The sequence below is a fragment of the Thalia democratica genome, chromosome 9 (assembly GCF_965202585.1).
Source record: "Thalia democratica chromosome 9, ktThaDemo2.hap1.1, whole genome shotgun sequence".
Taxonomy (NCBI): Eukaryota; Metazoa; Chordata; class Thaliacea; order Salpida; family Salpidae; genus Thalia; species Thalia democratica.
Genome location: NC_139173.1, coordinates 31,881,930 through 31,900,300, shown reverse-complemented (window position 1 = coordinate 31,900,300; position 18,371 = coordinate 31,881,930). Strand labels below are relative to the sequence as shown.

Sequence of the window (18,371 nt, the reverse complement as noted above, 5' to 3'; positions counted from 1 at the left end):
AAATTCTTTTTTGAAAATTTATAGAGTGTTTGCTTAAATCTTCAAGTTCATAATTGCATAATTCTTCTACATCTTGCTCTTTTAACAGCCAATAAAATTTTAAGGTTCTTAAGAAGTAAGAAATATTTTCAAATAGTACTTTTGTTCAGTTTTCAACGATAATTTTCTAGACGAGAACTTAAAAAAGTTTTTAACGGTAAAAGACTAAGCTTTAGTTTTTTTATTTATACGTAAATTGAAAAAAAAATCAAACTATAGCCATACTTTTACTAAAAATAAAATTTTATTTTCAAAGTCGAAACTGAAATAAATAAACATTTTATTATTATCTTCAGTAAAGTACTAAAAAAATAATTAGTATTAATTGTACTAACTATGAATTAACTAAAATTTTTGGAAGTTTTTTTTTTTTAACAATTTCCCTACGAAGAGATCCAGCAATTTCTAAAGCTAAAATAAATATGTAACCATTTAATATCAGTTTTTTATACAATAAAAGTATCTCAGTTCAATCACATCTAAATTTATCTCTTAATAAATCTTTTAACTGTAAAATTTTATATTAAGTAAACTTTTTAAAATTTAAACTGAAACAAAAAAGTTATCTCTAGAGTTACCTAACGCAAGCCAGCACAAAAGATGCATGAATAATAAATAAGTGTCAAACCAAAAAATAGCATTTTATAAATCTGAATTTTTCAAACTCTTAAACTTTACTTTCACTTCAATCAAGCGACTTGCAATTTCTTCAGACCGAGCAGGCCTAGCACGGACTTCTTGTAATCCTCCACGACCCTCCTCCGGTCCGCGTCCAACTTGTACTTCTCCAGCGGATCCGGCTCCAGCTTGACCGCCGTCACCGCCTCCCGGTACCTCGCCTCCTCTTGCGCGCCCGCAACTTTGTGGTTCTTCAGGTTGTTTCGAGACGGGGAACTTTCCCACTCGTAGAACTTGTCGGTGCCGTCCTGCGCAGCGTTCTCGAACTTCTCCCACTTTTCTTCTTTCTGTTTTAAAAATAATTATACAGTTTTATTTACCAATTTTCATTGTATGTGTCCTTTGTACACTTTTTAAGTTGCTAGAAGTTTTTATTATATAAAACTATTTGATTCAAGTTAAAGCAAAAAAGTTGTTATCAAGATACCTCAAACAAAAGCATTTTAAAATGTGACACAATATTAAACATCTTCAAGAACAGAAACAAACTAATAAAAAACGTTGTAAATACTACATACTAAAAGTACACACTAGCCTTTTTATACTAACTGGCTTTAATTACTATTTCAATCAAAAACAAGATCAACAGAGTTATTGTTGTTCAAAAATTATCAACTGCGAAATCAATTCAAATTTAAGTTTTGGGATTAACAATTCTTGTTTAAAACCCTTCAGTACTTATATATTTAACTTGCATTTATATTTTACAAAACGAAAATTCTTATGAAAATTAACAAACATATAACAAATAACAATACACAACTAAAATAAATTTTAACTTTCATTGAAGTAGTATAAAAATTTTCATATATACAGGGTTGCCACTCGTTTTTTCAAAATTTTTTCCAGGCTTTCCAAATTACTTCCAGGTTTTTAAAAGTACACATTTTTGGGTCTATTTTTAGTTTTAAGCTAATTTCTATACATGAAACTGTGTTAAATAGTATAAAAGCATTGAAAAGATACTGTTAAGTTAATTTAAATGTGTTTTTTAATAAAAAACTTTTTGATGATGACAAAAAAATCTTATTTACATTATAGATATTTTGTGTCAAATCGAAATTAATACTGAAAATGTTAAAATTATTAAAAAATCCTGGTTTTTTGATGAAAATTCCAGGTTTTTCCAGGTTATTTTTACTTAAATTGTCGAGTTCCAGGTTTTTTCGGGTTCCCAGGTAAAGTGGCAAACCTGTATCAGATCAAGCTGAGAAAAATTTCCTGGCTATTAAATAAAATTTTCCTGACTTTTCTAAATCTAAACTCTTAAGTTAAACTTATTCTAAAATACATAATCATAGACTTGAAACTATATAAATCTTCCAATCTTATTTTTATACAGGTTAAAACAACAGTTTTTTGATGAATTCAATCATCTAACTTCCATTACATCACTTGAACCATCTGTGTATGATTGATGTATTTGCAATAAACAGCTCTATCAGCAAAATTCTTTTATTTTCTAACTTGATACAGTTCTAGTTTGTATGCCTACATAAAATCTTTAACTCTTCTTCTGGATGTAATAGTTTCTTATTTCATACTATTTTAAAGCAGAGCTTTGTTAATACTTAATCTAGTTCGACCTCAGCCTGGTCATTGTGCAACACAAATAATGGTTGCAACAACTTTCCGAGAGAAGATTTGGCAGAAAATTTAAATGTTACAAAATAGAACTGATCCAAAAAATCTTCCTTTTGCTTGAAGCTATTGAACTTTAATTCATTCATTGGATAATTTACCAAAGTTCTAAATTGTTCAATGCTAGTATCACCTTCAGAGTGGGAGCACATTTTTTACTATGTTAAGAAGTGCACAATGTTGGCAAAACGCTTAATAACAATTGTGACTCCTACTTTTTTCAAGGCTATGCGGATTTAAGCATGACATATTTTTTACAATTGTACTTCCAATAGCCGAATATTTTCAACCGCTTTTATAACAAATAATCTATACTTTTTGTTGAATTTAAGATCTTTTGTTCCTCAACTAGGTCTTTTTTTTTTCCTCAAATTTGCAAGCAAATTGGTTGCAGTGTACCGATAATGTGGGAACTCTTAAAAATAATCTATTTAAAACGGGAATCATAAGTAATAAATGTTTTATGACTTTAGGGCGTGGGAATATTTTGTAAAAATAATGCATTTTGATAAGCTTTCCCACAATAAAATTATTTATTTGAGAGAACTAATGCGTTTTTTAATGCATATATAAGCAGTTTCGGCAGAGGATTCGGCGGTTATTGGTGTGCTTTAAGTTAAGATGCATTTCAAACATGTTAAATTTAAAATTATTTCTTGATCAAGTTATAAGATACTTATTATAATTGTATTATAATTTGTGTTTAAATCAACAACAACCTTGATCAAGGGCAGGTTTTAGGGAAGCTTGATCATTTAATTCAACCTTAAATAATTGGTTAAGCTGAGGTTCGTAACTCTCTCGTCTTTCATAATGATGCACAGAAATTTAATTACCGAACACGAAATGTTCTCATGCATAAAGACAACAATAGGCTGGGTACTCTAGTACAATGTCAAAAAAGGCTGCAAAAGAGTATCACATAACTAAAGAAATGCAAGAAAATTTTTATGCATATATCACAGTTTCACTATGGAAGTGTTCTTGCCACAGATCATCAATACTAAAGAGCATAAAAAAACTGCTTGTTCAAGTAGGGTAGTTGTTCAATATGTTAATAAAAAAACTTTGCAGTTTTAGAATGGATATTTTATTCATTTATACCAGATAAAGGCATTGGAAATTAAATAATTTTGTAAGTTTAGTCTGACTTAAAAGGATTTAAAAATTTTTTTTTCCTATTTAAAGTTTTGGAAAATAATGGATTTTGTAAATTAATCTGACAAAATCTGACCTTTTTTTAAATTTTGTCAAATTTCCTGACTATTCCTGACTTTGTTCAAAAACCCCCATTTTTTCCTGACTTTTGTCATTTTTTTTTAGTTTTTCCTGACCGTGTGGCAACCCTGCTGTATATACTAAAGCTTACCTTCTTAATTAATTCTAATCACTTACCTTACGTGTTTACTATTTATACATTTTTTAATAAATAAACAACAAAATACTAAAGAAAGCAATAAAAATAACAATAAAAACATAAAACAATAAACAAAGTAATGAAATTAACTTATAAAAAAACCAACCCATGATTCAAAGTACAGAGCAGTCAACAGGTAATCAACGAAATCTGAATTCTGCTTCTTTAACGGGCACCTGCGTAGAGTTATATAACATACTAACAATATAATATAACAACAGAGTAATAATAATAACAATAATAACAATAACAATTAAACCATACAAGAAATTTGCTATAAAGATTTGTTGTTCAACCTGTCACTGGCCAACGTCAATTGGTCGGATGCCGGGTTGTACCGCTTACGGCCGTTCTGATTGGCCAATTTCATCATCTTGCTCCTGGCGTGACCATCTAGCGCCAGGTTGCACAGCCTTATCTGGTGTGATTGTTGATAATTAGTTTTGTTTTTTAAGTTAACTTCATTTTGATGACTGAGATACAAAATATGGGTTTGTTATTTACTATACAAGGCCTTAAATTATACAAAGCCTTAATTTCTAGCGAAGCTCTTTAAAATAAAAGTTAATTTTTAGTACTTCTGTCATCACTACAAATCTTGAATTTTTTCTACAAAAACTATTTCATTTAAAATCTATCTCCTCCTACATTTTCCAAGCAATCTTCTTCAAACTTTTACAGTCTAATCTTTGTACAATAACAAAAAAACGTTACTTTGGAATTTAAAAAAAAATTTGTAAAAATATATTTAAAAAAAAAAAACTTTTTTTTTTAATTTTTGTGATAAAATTTTAATTTTTTTAAATTCTTAAAATTCTAAAGTAACGTTTTTTCCTTTTATTATAAGGAACGTTTCCTGAAAATTTGAAGAAGATTGCTTGAAAAATGAAGGAGGAGATAGATTTTCAGTAAATTTTAAAATTTCCAAGAAAATTGACCCTGAAAAATTTGCCTTCCATACGTTTGTGTCAGAAAATTTTTACAAAAAAGTTAAATGATATTTTTCAATTCTATAAAAACTGGCTTGTAGTTTGTACTTTAAGCTTTCATATTAATGCCAAAGTTATTTTTTGTAAAAAAAAATGTTGGACCCCCCTATGGCCTTAATAACTCAATTAAGTATAAATGTTTAATTAAAACAAACATATAATGAATTTGTTATAATTCATTCAACTCACAGTCTTTTCGACCACCCTAGCACGTTCGTCCCTGGGGTTTTTAGCCGAAGCGACGTAGTCCACGGTGTGAACTTCCACTGGAAACTCCTTTTCCAACTCCATCTCGTTTTCAAGGTGCTCGGGAAATTTCGTGCACAAACCTACATTTTTTTTGTTTAAAATATACAGTTACTAAAACTCAAACTTTAAATGTTGGGTTTCATTTTTTTATTATTTTATATTATAAATAATTTGTATAAATATAGTATGTTACAGGGGCGTCGCGTGGGGTGTTGCACTGCCGCAACTGCACCACCTTGAAATTTTGTAAGAAAAAAATAAGTATCTATAACGTTTTCGTTATTTTTTATAACGAAATCTCTTTTAAAACTATAATTTTGAAAACGACCATTTTGCCCACTTCACTGCCGCAAACTCTTAGCTGACTGCCGCAAATGAACTCAAAAAAGCAAAATTTCTTCAATAATTACCGCAAAATCAATATCTTGCGGTAAGTAAGTTAAGTTGAAAATTCCCTAAAATAGAACTTGCTTAAGTATCATCTACGAGCTATTGTAAACATAAATTAAAAACAAAGCTAAGCTACTGCAAAGTGCAAACTTAAGTTTATATACCCACATGATATTTTAAATTTAAGAGATCACTTCGATTAAAACGAAACAATAAAAGAGCAAAACTTGTCATAAATTACATATTTTGAAAAAAATAGATAAAAAACCTAAATCACCAAAGTCTTAAAAATTTTATTTTTTATTTTAATCTGCATACATAACCTTAACTATAACTAATTATTGTTATCATAAAGTTAATAAAATGTTTAATTAAATTATATTTAAATGTAAAATTTGAGTTCTGAAAAAAATGTTAAGAAGTTTATGATAAACTTCTAGTTTACTCATACAGAAAAATAATATAGATTTATATTAAATAAAAATTAGTATTATTGAAACAGTCACATATTTAAATAAAGTAAATAGACCTAACTTAGAAACTTTGATTACTTAGAGTAGTTTAACATTTTAGGAAAATTTAGTCTACTTTATATGACTTTTGGTTTAATTTTTTCATAAACAAAGCAAAAATTTTAGATAAAATTGTTGAAACATGGTTGCCTTGCCTCATAATCAGGATTACTTAGAAATTAAAAAAAACTTCAAGATGACCCAAGATAAATTAAAACAGGCCAAATTAGAAAAATATTCAGGCTGACTAAAGCAGTTTTAGTTTTTTACTCTGAAAATAACAAGCTTATTTAAAATTAAAAAATAAGTGTTTTACCCTATGGCCACATGAAAACTAACTAACCATTTTTTTACTGCTATAATGGTTACATATTTATAATTTATCTTTAAATTTATTGAAAAGTCAACAGCCTCACCAACCAAACTTAAAAAAGTTGAGCTCCTGATAAAAATACTGTCATCAAAATGAAAAACAATTTAAATTTAAATAAAGAAAACATACCCTTAAAGAATTATTGAATTTTTAATCTCCAACAAAAAAATATTAAATTTAGAAAAAAGATTAATAAAAATCTTAATGTATGTAAAAAAAAATTGTGCAAAATAGTAAGGGGTAAGGGGGGGGGGGGTGTATAGGCTCTTTTTTTTATGTTGTTCTTATTTTAACTTTTTCAGAAAGCTAATAGTTACTCTTTAATAAACTTGAAATTTCCAATTAAACTTTTAGATACAACCGGTCAAAGCCAGAGAGTACAATGATTTATTATACAAGGAGCAAACCAAAACAGCAAAAAAATACAATTTTACTGAAAACCTATATGCTCCATAATTTTTAAAGCAATTTTTATCAAACTTTTTCATCCTACTTTTTATAAAATTTTTTTACTTTTGTTGAAGAGAAGTTTTAAATTTTAAAGTATCAATATATATTTTTATATATACAAAAAAAAATTACTTTTGTTATAACTTTTTTTTTCGTAGTGTTTTGGATTTCTATTTTAGCAAATTGTTTTGTTTTATAAAAGAAACATCTAAAGAAACATTTTTAACCCTTTTTTAATTTGTGCCTCCCATAAGGAACCTTTTGTTGCCTTCAACTTTGACCATCTAAAAAAATATTTTAAATTTTTTAAATCTGTAAAAAACATCTTGTAGCTTGGTAAAAACTACATAAAATAAGATCAAGTTGTGAAAAAAGTGTTTCATCCCAACTCAAGGTCACTCAGGACAGTTTTTTGACTCAAAGAGTGGCAACCTTGTTTTCAGAGTGACAACCTTGCTTTTTTTTTAATATTGAAACTGTTTATTAGTTTACTCTGTATAGCTAAAACAAATTTTTGTTGAAAAAGGTAAATGCTATTTTTATAGATTTTATAACTAGGAAAATGCAGAAAAATACTAGTCAAGTAAATTGGACAGTTTCTAAGCTTAAATCATGCCAATTGTCAGAGTTAACAGAGGAAATTATGCCTGCAGTTGAAGTTTTGTATAACATCATGCAATGCACAGACTTAACTGTTCAAAAAGTTAAACAACATTTGGAAACATTTCAAGCTGCAGTTCAAGTAGTACAGAGAATGTTAAAAAAAAGCCTTTCTTCTTCAGCAAAAGAAGTCTGTGATAGTGTCAGCTTCAACATCACTGAAAGGTTCAAGTTTTCATGCCATTTAAGAATTTCGCAGTTATTTTTGGCAAAATACTTTACTGTTTATAAATCTTGTTTTCTTTTAAAGTTTATAGAAACAGTGAAGAAGTGTTATCCTGTAGTTGAATGTAAACAGTTAGAACGAGAACTGAAAACATTTTATTCACGTACAGAAACGCATCAGGATGTTTTAGTGAAAATATTGTTATATCTTGAAGAACATAACCTGACTAAAATATTTAACTAGACTGTAAAGCTTCTTAGAATTCTGATAACTATTCCCATGACTAGTGTAGAAGCTGAAAGAACATTTTCATCTTTGAAAAGGATCAAAACATTTTTGAGAAACACCATGGGTCAGTCAAGGTTAAATTCTTTAAGTGTAATTTCAATTGGTAGGGACTTCTTAAAAACTGTACTAATTTCAAGGAAGAGGTGATGGAGAAGTTTATCAACCAAAAGGAGAGAAGAATGAACTATAGTTACAAAGGTGAAAAGTAAGAGTTTAAGTGTTTATGTTTGCAAAGTTAGAACTTCAGATTAATTTTTAGGTTTTTATTCAGTAGTAACCATTTTCTGTACTAAGCAAGTTTAGTTTTTCTTTAAAAAGTTATAATTTCTACATAAGGTTTTCTTTGTTTGTAGACTTTTTAATTTAATTGCCAAGCTTCATTATGCATTCCTTTTTTGTTGAGTTAAAAATAGGTAAAAATATTATTTTTAGTTTGGTATTTAATCCAATATTTTTCAAGTAAAGTTGAAGCTAAAATGAAATATTATTATACTTGCTGTGTTTTCTATTAAAATATAAGTTTGTTATATCTAAACTGTAAGCTACTTTAAGTTTTAACTTTAGAGCCTTTGTAAAACTTAATATTATTTAGTTTGCTTGTTTTACTTCTGAGTTTTTTACTTAGTCAAACTTTTTTTTTATCTTAATTGTATTTTTAAATTCTTTAAAATTTCTTTACTGAGTAATGTAAGTTATTCTTTAAAAAAAATTCAATTTGTACACAACGTTTTATTTGTTTGTAGACTTTTTAATTTACTTGCCAAGTATAAATAGGTTTTTTTAATTAAATATTAGTAAAACTAATATAAATAGTTTGATATTTAATTAATCCAATATTTTTAAACTAAAGTTGAGGCTAAGAGAAATATTGTTGCATTTGCTGTATTTTCTTATTATAATATTAGTCTGTTTAATCTAAATTCTGACTTGTAAGTTAGAGACTTCGTAATAATTGATATTTATGAGCTTGCTTATTTTACTTTTGTGTTTTCAACTTAGTAGTCAAGCTTTTTTTTTTCAAACATCAACAGTTTTAATTAGTTATAAGTTAATACTCGTTTATTTTTTCAATATTTAGCAATAAATAAGCAATTATTTTCTACTTAGTAAAATAAATTTTACTTAAAATAAACTTGCAGTTTGTACAAAACATTTTTTGTTTTGTTTGTAGACTTTTTAATTTTCTTGTCAAGTCTAATAAGACATTTATTATTTTGTTAAATCAAACATTAGTAACATAACCATTCTTAGTATGATGTTTAATCAAATATTTTTTAAATAAAGTTGAGTCAAAAAAAAGAACTAATAAAGTTGCTGTATTTTTCAATATAATAAAAATTTGATTTGTCTAAATTTTTTCTACTGTTAGTTAAAACTTTAAAGCCTTCTTAAAAATTAATACTCATAAGTAAGTTAACATTTTTTGAGTCTTTTAAATTTATAGCAATTTATTGTAATTGTTATAGAAAAAAGTCTTTATTTAAGATAAAAAAAAGTTTTAAAGTAGGGGATTTTTTTTAAATTCTGCACCACCTAAAAAATATACCACGCGACGCCACTGGTATGTTATGAATTTAGTTTTAGAAAGTTACTTACAAAAAAGTTGCAACCCACAATGCGGTTTTAGCAGTGTAGAAAAAAATGTCAAATTTTATTTTTATATGAGGACTAACTATCACATATATTATTATCATATAGTTACAAAAAATATATATTTAAAATTTGAGCTATGTTAATTCAAAAAACAATAAATATATAGTTATTTTAAAACCACAGATGGGTTAATCTTGGTTTTCACATAACTTTAATACTACTTCTTACAGCTTAACTAAGCTTTTTGTAGCTTTTGCTATTTAAGGGATCATAGTTTGATAGGTAAACAGCTACTGCATGAAGGTGCAAGCTACAAAGGCGAAAGTAGACTGTTTAAAAAAAATATTTTAATATTCGATATTTCAATCATCAACATAATTCACAACATTAAAAACATATTTTAAGCTATCTCCTTTTAATTTTCTGTTTTTTCTAATTCAATTTTTATATTGACTTACAAAAAACTTTTGTGAATCCTGTTTTTCGATAGATAAGTGATAATATTTCAAAATCTTGTATCACATAAATTTCTATGTATTTTAAGACCGCTTTCTTAAAATTTGAGGTCACGAGCAAAATAAATCTAGGAGGGGATAAAATTCTAATGAGTTTTATTTTTTAAATAAAATGATGATCAAAGAACAAATTTTTTTTATGCAAGTCTGCGTGACTTATAAAACTACATAAACAAACCTTTAATGGCATCGCACTGTTTCTTGACGGTGGGCGGTGGTGCGTGAAGGAAGTTTTGAACCTTCAGGAACTCGGTGCTCGCGAACTTGTCCGGTTGGACGCACAAGTTCAACTTCTTCCCCATCCTGTGATAAATATTTGTAAATTATTAGCTTAAGTAGGCTTAAATTAGTAAATCTGCCTCAAAACAGACTGATATTTTAAATGGGTTTTAAGACTGATATTATGCTTGGACAGGACTTGTTTTATATAAATTAAGGAAAAGTTTATAATTAAGTAATATTTTGTTGTCTTTTATAATGTTTTGAGGTACATTGTTTAGATATTCAAATATATATTTGCACTTATGGCTTGTTCATAAATATAAAACATTTTTTTTAATAAAACTTTGAATTAACTTTAGCTTAACATAATTATTCAAAACTTTATTTCAATTGTTAAAAGTATTAATAAGAAGTTCTGCATTTACGCATTTTAGATATTTTTTAAACTATTTTGGCAGGCTTTTACATTAAAAAAACGTAGACTTATCCCAAAATAACTGTAAAATAAACAGCTTATCCAAATTCTTGTGTAAGAAAAATTAATAAAACAATGTATTTTCAATACATGGTTTTGTCCTTAAACTTGTCGAAAAACACAAAATAAAAAACAGAAATTAAGCACCAAATCAATTTTACAACCCATACAAAACTTCAAACTGAAATCATGTGACCTCATAACATCAACTACTAAGTATGAATAACATCATTAATATTTAGTTTTAATTTTACAAATATTTTTCAATTCTATCTGAAAGGGAAGGGGGTCTTGTTAAAACTTGATAAAAAAGACAAAATTAAAACAGAAACTAAACACAAATCTAAACTCAAAAACTCAAGCTGACATCATATGAATGCATAATGTTTATTATTTACTGAAAATAAAATTACTACTTTTTGTTTAAAATCGCCACCTGACAGGGAAGGGGGTCTTGTAGGGGTCGAAGGGCTGAGGGGAAGGGTAGTGATCCGAAAAGTTTCTGGCGTCATCGTCAGTCATCCCATTGTGACGAAACAGTTCCTCCTCAATGATGTAGCGGAGTTCCGATGATTTCCGGATGTCCTGCAGTTCAGGGTCCAAAAACGGCTTTGGTATTTTTTTGTTTTCCTCGTGTGGTTCTACTGTTTGAATGTCAGTAAAAACATTTTTCAAATTCAGTTATATGCTTTTAGATTTTTAAAATAAAAAAGGTATAAAACAAAAAAAATATATAGTATATAGAAAATTTTAGATATTACAAGGTGTATTTATTAGTTTACCTTTTGCTTCAGTCAAATTCTGAGCAGGCTCAGTGGTGGAAAATAAGTTGAAAAGTTTTGCTGATGATTCTGCATTTTTCAAATACCTTGGTGTTAGCCTCAACATTTTATATAAATCTGTAAATAGAGATATACAAAATTACTTATCAAAATTAATCTTCAATTTTAAATATGTGTTTTAAATATAACTACTAGAAAAAATTTTATAAGATAATATAAAAGTTAATAAATATTATACAACAAAAGTTTAGGTTTTAAAAAGTTTAGCAAGTTTAAACAAATTCTTAGTAAGTATTTCTTTTCAATCAAAAAGTTAAGAAAATTTTGCAATATACACTAAAAACTATTTCTAATTCGAATTCAATATATGCACCGCTTTAAAAAATACAGCATTATTATAACTTAACATTTTTTAACCTTTAAAATTATTTTTTACAAAATTTATTGATTTAAACCAGAACATTTATATTAACTTCAAAAAACTGATAAATCTGTTTTATTTTAAAACGTTGCTCATTATTTCTTTCAACAATTCATTTATTTTTATTTTTGAAATGTTGCAAGTAAACAGTATTTCAATTTGTAAAACTTACTGTTTTGTTACTGTATATTTAAGTAAACTGTGTATTTTAGTATAAATAACAAAAAGTAAAAAACAAATTAAAGTCATAAACTTTACTGTACAATTGAATTTTACCAAAACATTACTATTACAAACTTTTAATTTATCAAGTTTTATTAGCTTTACAGCATATTAAAGTGAAAGTTTGAGTTAAATAGTCAGGGTTGGCCTAATCCTTTTTATTTATCAATTTCCTGAGTGTGTTGCTACCCTGGAATGGATAAACACAAAGTTGAAAAAACATTGAAACAAAATCAAGCCTTTCATAAGTAACTTATTGAAGTTAGAAACTGTGACAGCTTATATCTCATTTTTTCAAATTTAAAAAGTTTCTGAAACTAAAATAAAGAATAACTAAAGAAAAACGAAAAAAGGGTTCCCCCTATGGTGTCCAATAAAACTTCAAAAAAATAAAAAAACAAGTATTTTAAAAATTATATACTTAAAATTTACAATACAACTGAAAGATTTTAAATTCTATTGTTTCTAAAAGCTTTAAAAAAACAACTAAATTTAAATTTAAGTAATTTAAAATATAAAAAGGTTTCTTACTAAAAAGGTAAACTTAAGGATTAATTACATAAAAAAATTTAAGAAAATAATATTATTTTATTTGACTAAATAAAAAACTATCTTTTAAGAATCAATGTCATCTGAAATTTGAGTTCATACGCAGAGTTGCCACTCTTAGAGTATAAAAAATTTTGACTACCCTTATTCATCTTGGGTTTTTCAATTCCTCTAAAAAAGTTTTTTGCCTCTAGCACAAACTACTTATAACTCATGTTAAATTTCTTCTAGAAATAAAAAATATTAATAAAATAAGAAATATTTTCTTAAATCTACAAATAAAACTTTAATCTCAAAAGCTAAAGTAAAACAACACTAGTTTAACTTTAAACTTTTTCACTTTGTTGAAAATAAGTATTTAAAAGTTTTGATAGATTATCTGTGACTTAAGTACACATATAAAATAAAATTTTATTAAACTTAAAAAAACTTAATTAAGAAAGTTTATTAAAACTTTATAATGCATAGTTCAACTTTAATATCCCTTAACTGTTTCTGTTTACCATAAAATTGTGATAAATATTATTTAAAACAAAATCTAAAATACTATTTTTAAGAGTAGTAAAGAGTTAGCCGTAAGGCTAAAAAAAAATAAGCATTTCAAAGCCTATAAATTTCAAGTTGTTGAATAAAATTGATTATACAAAATAACAAAATATTGAAACTGGATCAACTATTACCAGAGATTTTTTTAAATCTTACAACTCAGCGAGTTTTTTATAAAAAATAAAACTACCCAGAGTAAGCCTGAGTTCAAAAATCATAATATCCTGAGTTATTTTGAGATTAAAAAAATATATATTTAAGTTATTTGGAGTGTGAGGCAACCCTGCATAGGGGGTAAGTTACTTTTATCAATTTAAGCTAATTTGTAAGTTTAAATCATTATTTCTCAAAAGGTCAATTGTATTAAGTCGGGGGCATGGTAAGGGGTAAAGGGGTGATACAATTTTGAATTTTAGGCATAAAAAACTTTTTAGAATAATCAAAATAAAATTTTTATTACCAAAAAATAATTAAAATCTGTAATCTAAATACTTAAAAATCTCTTGCAAAAAAATTTCTAAAAATCTAATACAACCAGACAAATTTAAGAAATTCAAAAACAATTTTCTCAAAATTTTGAAAAATCCACTAAAAGCATATCTTCTTCTTGATTATTAAATCAACTTAGTTTAAACTTTCAGTAAATGTTTTTTTTTGAACTTAAAAAATATATAGGAAGCCGTTTATAATAAAACTTTTAAAAAATTTAAAAATCTGTTTCCTAATGTTTGCTAAAAACTTATTAAAAAAAATGCTGAAAATTTTTAAAACGATTGCTTAAAAACTGAAGGATAAGATAGATTTTTAGTAAAATAGTCAAATTTCACCTTTTTAGCTTGCACCTCCCATAAAGAACCTATTAAATCCTCTATCTTTGATTTCTTTTATCTCAATTTTTACTTGAAGTTTAAAAAGTGGTCAAAAGTAACTGATAGCTTAACTATTTATATAAAAAATAAAACTAAACTTCAAAAAAAAGTGTTATATTTCCCCCCAATACCCTTACAAGAAAAAAATACTTTATAGGGTGTCCATTAGGGTGCTTCTGTTGCTTCAACCTTGGAATTTTGCTTAGTGAAGTTTATTGACGTTCAGGAATCACATAAAGAGACAGAACAAAAATATTTAGCTTCCTAGCTTTAAGCCTGTTGAAGCAAATTATTTTTGAAAACTTTGATTTATATAAGCATATTTAAAAAGTATAAACTAGACTATTTCACTAAAAACTTTTCTATCCTACGCTTTTTGAGATAATTACTTGAAACGGTTAGAAAATGTTCCATGCCATAATTATAAAATTCTGAAAACAAAGTTTAAAAAATAAATTAATAAAAAAAAATAATAACCAATTTTTTTTGTTATTTTTGCATAATTTTATTTTAACTTTGTTAATAAAGAATTTTCTAAATATGGCAAGAAACATTTCCTATCCGGGTAATTATCTCAAAAACATAGGAGAAAATAAATTTTTAGTGAAATAGTCATTTTTCCCCCTTTTAAATATACCCGAATAGAGCAAAAATTTTTAAAATAATTTACTCAAACATGCTTAAAGCTAGGAAGCTATTTTTTTGTGCTGACTATTTCTGAAACTTTCCAACATCATAAAGTTTTAACAAGCAAAATTCCAAAATTTTCATTTTTGAGGGGCAACAGATGCACCCTAGTGTCCACTAGTTTTTTAAAAATTTCTTCTAAGTTTTTTAAAGTACATGTTTGTGGGTCTATTTTTAGTTAAAATTAAGCTTTAAGTAAAAAAATGTGTTAAATAGTAAAACAACATTTACTAAAAAGATACTGTGAAACTATTTTAAATGTGTTTTTTTAAAAAGTAATTTTTATCTATACCATAAATTTTTTGATTCAAATCAAAATTTTACTACTTAACATATAAAAATTATTTGACATTCCAGGTTTTTTAGCCTAAATTGCCAAATTTCAGGTTTTGAGGATTCCACTTTAAGTGGCCAACCCGTACTTTAGAAACAAAAAGTGACAACATTTTACTAGTACATTTAATATCAAGCAAAGTTTTATTACTGAACAAAAATAGGTAAAACTTTTGTTTTCCTGTCTTTTTATAAATTATTAATGGGAGTAGGTACATTTATTAACAATAACAAAAATTGGTTAATAAATTAGCTTTTAAGATTTAATTCATTTTAGTAAAAATTTTCTAACACAAATGACCATAAATATTTCATAATTTACTTTACTGAAAATTCATTTTGAATATTAACCATTTAAATTTTTAGAAACCTCAAAATTTACAGAAATTTTTCTGAAATAATTTAAAATAAATAACAGGTTGGAATTTTCAAGTGGGTAACTTATAACTTTTTTGTAAAAGTGCATATAGAGCAATTTTTGTATTGTAAAAATCTATTCAGCTTATAAGTTTACAAGTATTTTTTAACTAAGAACTTAAATAAAAAGTAAGTATTTCTTATATAACTTGAATAAATAAAAAGAAAAATTTACTAGACTTGAATAGTTTAGAAACTAAACAGTCAAAAACTAAAAATGATTACCCAAAACTTTAATAAAACTTAGATATTTCTTATATATCCCTTTAGTTTTAACTTTTAAAAAGACAAAAAAATCAAACCAATTAATTTTTTAAGCTACTTTGTAATTGATATTAAACTGTGAAAAGTTCCTAGTAGCTGTTACAAAAATTCACAGTAATTACCTAGAATGATGTCCCACCAATATCAAGCTAAAATTATGTTATACTTGATGTCTTTTTAACAATAATTTTAGGTTAAATTCTATGTTTTTAGCATAGTATGTTAGTCTGAGATGATTTTTTGTTTTAATCAAGCTATATAATCACATAAATAAATTTACTTTTAAGTAAGATAAAGTAATTATATATTATACAGGGTTAATGCGTTAAAATTTTTTATTTAGCCTGACTGAGACCAATTTAGCCTGACATTTTTTTCAAAATGAGAAAAATCCCCTTTAAAAGTCATTTTAGGTATTGGTGGGTCTTGATTAGTACTATTGTAGTATTCGACTTCAACCAGCTTTATCTCAAAAATATTTTGAGCTTTAAAAATCTGAAAAAAGCAAGTCATAGCTTAGTTACAACTCATTAAAATAAGACTAAATTGTAAAAAGGTGATTGACCCCCCTCCTATACCCTTAACATAACAAATTCAATTGATAAGTTTTAAAATAAGTGTTATATCTAATAAAGTTCTAGTTTAACAATTTAAAATATATTACTAAACACAATTGTTCATTTTAATTACACTAAGTAAAAACATTATAACCAGAAGATTTAAAAAAAAGATGAGCATTGTCGTGTTTTATTAAAATTTAAAATGAAACGCTAAAATAACACGAGTATTAAAATTGATACATAATTATAAATCCTAAACTCTAAATAAATACAGTGATTGTTGACGTTGTATCAGATTTAAAAAGCTGACACTTAAATTAAAAAAAACCCTTAATATTTTGTTCTTGTAAAGAAAAATGGATTGTACCTAAAATTTATACTCCCACAAAATTTAGTACTTATATCTTAAAGCTAAGTTTTAGTGTTGAGAATATCTCTAATAACTTTAAACAATCAGTAAAATATATGAATAACTGCTAACAGTTTTAATCTAAAAAGTATTTGGTATAAAGCCTTTAAATTAGAAATTAAAACAGTTCAACCAACTAAGCTCTGAAAAACATAGCTGATGTAAACAAATTCGAACAAACAGCCAAGTTGTAGAACTAAACTGTAATATTTAAACTGTATTTTTTATATGATTTGTCATAACCATGACGTATATAATCTACTCAAAACATATTAATGAAGATTCTTAAATTTTTTTTAGAGATTCAACAAAAGGTTTTAAGCATTTACTTTTACAAATACTGACTGATTTTGTCTTTAATAAGTAAATCTTTATTTAGAAATAAATTTACATTTCAATTTGATCTTTCTCAATTTTTTTAATCAAAAATATTCAAGCATTTGAACTGATAAAAACTGAGATTCTCAAATTTTTAAATAAAAAACTGATTTAGCCTGACGTTTTTTAACTATTTAAAAAAAAAACTGATTTAGCCTGACTTAGCCTGACGCGCACGAACCCTGATTATATGTTTATAAGCAAAACTACAAAGTTTTACTAGATACTTCTGAAATTATTTTAAAGTCAAATTAAAGATAAACTTTCAGATAATAAATTTTATAATATCATATTACATATAAAAAATTCATTGTATTTTCAATCTAAAATTATGTTTAAAATACATCAAACATTGTATAATTTCAGCTTGATATCGATGCAACACCATTCTAGGTAATTACCACATTCACAATGTGAAACTAACTTTTTTAATACTAGTAAGATTTTCTGTAACCTTATTAGTCAGAATGACAAGTTGAAATGATATGTAAACATCAAAACCAACTGACCAAATTTAACTAGAGATTTTTTTATTGATAAAAACCTGAAAAAAAGTGAATACTTCAATGAAAATTCCTCACAGTAAAAGTTAATGAAATTAACACATTATATTATATCTTAACATTATCTGTTACATCAGTGAAAACTTTATTAAAATAACAAAACTTATTTTATTTTAAAGAATCATGTTTTAAATGAAAGCACTTTAGAATCTAACACTCTTCAAACATTGAGTAAAATAATATAGTAATTTGATTTAAAACAGTATAAACTTTTTTTAAATAATAATCAATATTGAAAGCCTCTTTTAGATTAATTAATCAAAACTAAACTCAAAACTTAAAATCAGAGTAAAAACTATACGTTTATTGCCTTAAATTGTATAAATAATGCTTCATAAACAAAGCTAAATTTATAAATTTGAATAAATAGAGAACTGTAAAGGTCTTTGAATTATATAAGTTCTGAGTGAAATACATACTTAAAAAAACTGAACTTTCTTACAAACATGTTTTTGAGTACTGTACAAAATACCCGAGTAACAAAATTTCAAACATTAATTGTTTAAAAAATAATAATTTTAAAATTTTAACATATTTGCAAACAAAAACTAAAATTTTTATTCAAAATTACTTGTCCATATTTTTCAAGTATAATATAATAGCTTAGTCATAATTCTAGTAAATTAAAAAAGAATAAAATCTGTTTTGAATATGCAATAGTTAACTTATTTTAAAAAAACTAAGCTTGAATTTGTTATATTTTTCAACAGACAC

The 18,371-nt window shown here is 25.8% G+C and overlaps 1 protein-coding gene across 2 annotated transcripts; it reads right to left on the bottom strand.

The window, feature by feature from the left end:
* Positions 1-401: 401 nt before the first annotated feature.
* LOC145844066 (small ribosomal subunit protein mS35-like) lies at positions 402-11,552 on the bottom strand. 2 transcript variants are annotated; one of them, XM_082951405.1, is made up of 7 exons: positions 11,440-11,552; positions 11,094-11,301; positions 10,139-10,263; positions 4,954-5,093; positions 4,072-4,193; positions 3,882-3,951; positions 402-1,004 (listed from the first exon to the last, which is right to left on the bottom strand). In XM_082951405.1, the coding sequence occupies exons 1-7, from the start codon at positions 11,543-11,545 to the stop codon at positions 729-731; spliced, it is 1,047 nt and encodes a 348-aa protein (XP_082807531.1). In that variant the 5' UTR covers positions 11,546-11,552; the 3' UTR covers positions 402-728. The 2 variants fall into 2 exon arrangements, with proteins under 2 accessions (XP_082807531.1, XP_082807532.1); XM_082951406.1 differs by having other exon boundaries at positions 11,094-11,298; positions 11,440-11,550.
* Positions 11,553-18,371: the final 6,819 nt, after the last annotated feature.

Bases quoted from the DNA above. Each gene is read 5' to 3' on its own strand.
- LOC145844066 (XM_082951405.1), bottom strand. From the start codon at position 11,545: ATGTTGAGGCTAACACCAAGGTATTTGAAAAATGCAGAATCATCAGCA. The intron at 3,952-4,071 runs GTTGAACAACAA...AACTCTACGCAG, and splicing joins TTGACGTTGGCCAGTGACAG to GTGCCCGTTAAAGAAGCAGA. The intron at 1,005-3,881 runs GTTGGTTTTTTT...TTTTTAAAACAG, and splicing joins CTCTGTACTTTGAATCATGG to AAAGAAGAAAAGTGGGAGAA.